We start from the raw sequence: 4,269 nt of genomic DNA, 5'->3' as shown, positions 1-4,269 counted from the left end.
CTCCAGCGAATATGCAAATGAGTTGAGCAAAGCGGGAGGGCCAAGTTTGTGGCGCGTTCAGAGTGAACCGTGTGAAAGGCAGCAGAGAGGCAGGAGCGCTTCAGCGTCTGCAACCCCAGCCTGGAGCTCAGCTATTATTATTATTATTTGCATATATATATATATATATATATATATATATATATATATATATATATATATATATATATATATAAAACGGAGTGAAGATGTGATTATTTTATTTTCGTGAAATTATAAATAAGTGTGATATTTTTAGTGCTACAACTTTTCTCCAGCCTGAGATTCCGTCTCCATGGAGAAATCCAGGAACTTCCACATCGAGGCTCTGCTGGCAGAGCGCGCGCCGCGTGAAGCTCCGCCCTCAAGTGCTGGTCCGGGTCTGATGGTGCGCGCGGGTCTGCTCCCCGTGCCGGCCCCCGGTGTGTACGCATGCGCGCCGCTGTTCCCCACAGTGCCCACGATTCACTACAGCGGAATCCCGCACATCAGCCCCGCGTGCGAGCCGTGGATCCGCGCGAGCCTGCTGCTGCCCAGACTCCACCCACTCACCGGTCTGTTTCCTGTTCGTTCACCGCCCTGTGTGTTACTCAGTCTTAATCATTTTATTTATTTCCTTTAATTTAATTTTTTTGTTTTGTTTAACTTGTGGGTATAAATAGACTGATGTAGACATTTATTTCTAAATTAGAATTTTTTTAAATTTTATTTTATATGTTTTTAGCAGTTAATATTTTGTGGCAAGTTTACATTATAAAACTATTACAACAAAGCGTGTTTGTTTTAATTTACGGTATTTTAACCTCTGGATTTTTTTTTTAATGTAGGCCTAATTCAAGACAGTTGAATTATTTTTATTTTATTTTATTGTATTTAATTTTGTTTTATAGTTTATCACACGATTCTTTTGCTTTTTTTTGTAATTCACCTTGAATTCTGCTTGACAATTGTATTTTTATTCATGAACTCGATCACATTTATTCTTTCTTTCTTCTTTATTATTTAAATCTACAACATTTTATACCTTATGTTTCAGCTCAAAGTCAAATTCATTCAAATGAATAAATCAAGTAAATAATAATAAAAAACACAATCAGTTAGATTTACTGGATATATACATGCATTACACAGCAAATTTTATTTAAATTGTATAAACAAAATTCCAATTAGACAACAGAAAAAAAAAGATTCTTTACAGTGAGTAAGAGGGTTTTTTTTCAGAAAAAGTGAATTAAAAGATCAACACGTAGTAGTAGTGTTTCGGTAATAATTTGAAACACAAAAAATGAAAGAAAAATAAGTTTAAAAATGTACAAAAAGACTGTTTTTGTATTGCTATTTTACAATAAAATTATAAATGTGTAGAATTAAAGTAGATCAGGAAACAAGTTAAAATAGGGCTGGATTGTAGAATTATGTAAATAGACTGATTACTTATGTTTCAGCTCAAAGTCAAATTCATTCAAATGAATAAATCAAGTAAATAATAATAAAAAACACAATCAGTTAGATTTACTGGATATATACATGCATTACACAGCAAATTTTATTTAAATTGTATAAACAAAATTCCAATTAGACAACAGAAAAAAAAAGATCCTTTACAGTGAGTAAGAGGGATTTTTTTTTTTCAGAAAAAGTGAAGATCAACACGTAGTAGTAGTGTTTCGGTAATAATTTGAAACACAAAAAATGAAAGAAAAATAAGTTAAAAAATGTACAAAAAGACTGTTTTTGTATTACTATTTTACAAAAAATTATAAATGTGTAGCATTAAAGTAGATCAGGAAACAAGTTAAAATAGGGCTGGATTGTAGAATTATGTAAATAGACTGATTACTTATTCCACTGTAACAAGTTGTGTTTTATGTATAAAAATACAGGACACCACAGAAGAGTTCTTTTAAAAAAGAAAGTAAGAAAAATATGCATAAAATGAGGTAAACTCTTTCAATCTTTTAATTCAGACTTATTTATATGGCAGTAAACGACTGTGCGCGCGCACGCACACGTGCATGCACTCATGGAGTTTTCATTAAGTTAATGGTGTTTATAGCTGTCACATCAACAATAAAACCAAATAATAATAATCAAGAATAAAGCCTTCATCTTTATTGATGAGCTTGGTGTGTGTGTGTGTGTTTGAGATCCTCAACATCTCTGACATTATAATAATTATATGGAAATAATTTGGAGATGAATTACAGCTGTTGTTTAATCTGTTACGTTTTACTGATTTGTCAATTGTTAAATCATCATCATGAAAATCAGTGATATTTAATTATAATGTATACATTTCTTTTTCTTCTTCCACCATTTCACAACGTACTTGATTTTTTCTGTCTAAACACACCTACAGAATAACAAGTAATAAATTGTGTGTAAGACTGAGTAATAAACACTGCAAGTTTGAAGCAGAGTTACTCTTAACGCTGTGAAGGTGATTATTTTCCTATGAAAGCATGTCCTAAGGTGTTTTATGCCTCTTATACCACCAAGCACATGACATTCTATTTTTATTCATTTCCAGTTATACTTTTATAAAGATATTTAATATTTATCACCAGCTTTTGTTTTTTGTTTCTTCAAGAGAGAAATTAATAATTTAAGATATCCAGACAAACCACCAGCATAAACTCATCTCTCCTGAAAATGTTTCCTTTGTTATAAAGTTTAAAGTTACAGCTTTCCATGACACTGGAGCCTCCTTCCATGAATGTTAAATACACACTGTAGAAACACTAATGTGTTCGAACAAGCGTGTGATTTGCACTTATTATTGACAATTCATTAATGTATTCTGACCAGTCAGAATCCAGTATTCGGCAGCACTGTGGGGTAAATAATGTAATTATAGTGTACAGTATAATTAAATATGAATGCAAATCGATCTCTCTGTCCACAGCATCTCCTCAGTCAGGGTTGATGGGAAAATGTCGGAGGCCGCGCACAGCGTTCACCAGCCAGCAGCTGCTTGAGCTCGAGAACCAGTTTAAACTCAACAAATATCTCTCACGGCCCAAACGCTTTGAAGTTGCCACATCGCTCATGCTAACAGAAACGCAGGTGAGTGTATACACATGGGTTAGTGCTTAAAACAGCACATTTTATATATAATTATAATATAAAATAAAAGAAGTAGTTCTCAGATCAGGGGCGGCACGGTGGTGTAGTGGTTAACGCTGTCACCTCACAGCAAGAAGGTCCTGGGTTCGAGCCCCGGAGCCGGCAAGGGCCTTTCTGTGTGGAGTTTGCATGTTCTCCCCGTGTCCGCGTGGGTTTTCTCCGGGTGCTCCGGTTTCCCCCACAGTCCAAAGACATACAGGTTAGGTTAACTGGTGACTCTAAATTGACCGTAGGTGTGAATGTGAGTATGAATGGTTGTCTGTGTCTGTGTGTTAATCCTGTGATGACCTGGCGACTTGTCCAGGGTGTACCCCGCCTTTCGCCCGTAGTCAGCTGGGATAGGCTCCAGCTTGCCTGCGACCCTGTAGAAGGATAAAGCAGCTAGATATAATGAGATGAGTTCTCAGATCTTTAATTTGTGTGGCTGTGTATGTGTGGGTTTGTAGGTGAAGATCTGGTTTCAAAACCGCAGGATGAAGTGGAAACGAAGTCGTAAAACCAAGGAACAAGTGGAAACAGCTAGTGAGCGCAAATTGACTAATGAGAATCCAGCACTGGAACCTCAAGAGGCAGAGCTTGGGAAGCGGAATATAGAGCAGGACGAAGAGGTGGACGATGAAAACGATTTCAACACAGACATGCAACATTCGGACTTCTCCGATGATGACATGGACGAAATGAGTGTCGGGAACAGGAAGATGGGGGTGGGGTTCTAAGCAGGAGATAAGGAACCAATCAGAGACTTGCTCAGAAACGTGGTGGTGACTTGATAAGAGGTGCATTTTAGCATCCAGGCTAAAGATACTGTGAAATACTGAATGGTTTACGAACTGAATTTAATGTTACACCAGAGTACTGAACACTAACAAAGCACTAAACATAGCAGATTTTGGTTCTTAGGATTTCTCAGTTCTTATAGAGGCTTCATCCTAAACACCAAAGTACACCATTTAACCAAACATCCCACTGAGCACAGACTGTCTGTTGCCACGCTTTAAGCTCCAGTAGGTAATTTATTTTCGAAACAGTTTGACAGGGCTTCTCTGACAGGGCTGAAGGGAGAGGGTGGGATTTTTCAGGTTGGATTCTTTCAAACTCTAGCTTACTGTTGCTGGTTTCTCCAGC

General features: G+C 36.7%; 1 protein-coding gene across 1 annotated transcript; it reads left to right on the top strand.

Annotated features, from left to right (window-relative positions):
* The first annotated feature begins 313 nt into the window (after positions 1 to 313).
* On the top strand, positions 314 to 3,860 carry mnx2b (motor neuron and pancreas homeobox 2b). The gene is made up of 3 exons (XM_060898248.1): positions 314 to 572; positions 2,924 to 3,084; positions 3,591 to 3,860. The coding sequence occupies exons 1-3, from the start codon at positions 314 to 316 to the stop codon at positions 3,858 to 3,860; spliced, it is 690 nt and encodes a 229-aa protein (XP_060754231.1).
* The last annotated feature ends 409 nt before the right edge of the window (positions 3,861 to 4,269 follow it).

The sequence above is a fragment of the Neoarius graeffei genome, chromosome 18 (genome assembly GCF_027579695.1).
Source record: "Neoarius graeffei isolate fNeoGra1 chromosome 18, fNeoGra1.pri, whole genome shotgun sequence".
In the NCBI taxonomy this organism is placed as follows: Eukaryota; Metazoa; Chordata; class Actinopteri; order Siluriformes; family Ariidae; genus Neoarius; species Neoarius graeffei.
Note: the sequence above shows the minus strand (reverse complement) of the source record. Positions and strands in the feature narration are given on the sequence as shown.

Excerpts from the sequence above, each read along its gene's own strand:
- mnx2b (XM_060898248.1), top strand. The coding sequence starts at position 314 with ATGGAGAAATCCAGGAACTTCCACATCGAGGCTCTGCTGGCAGAGCGC. Across the intron at positions 573-2,923 it reads CAGACTCCACCCACTCACCG|CATCTCCTCAGTCAGGGTTG; the intron begins GTCTGTTTCCTG and ends CTCTGTCCACAG. Across the intron at positions 3,085-3,590 it reads TCATGCTAACAGAAACGCAG|GTGAAGATCTGGTTTCAAAA; the intron begins GTGAGTGTATAC and ends GTGGGTTTGTAG.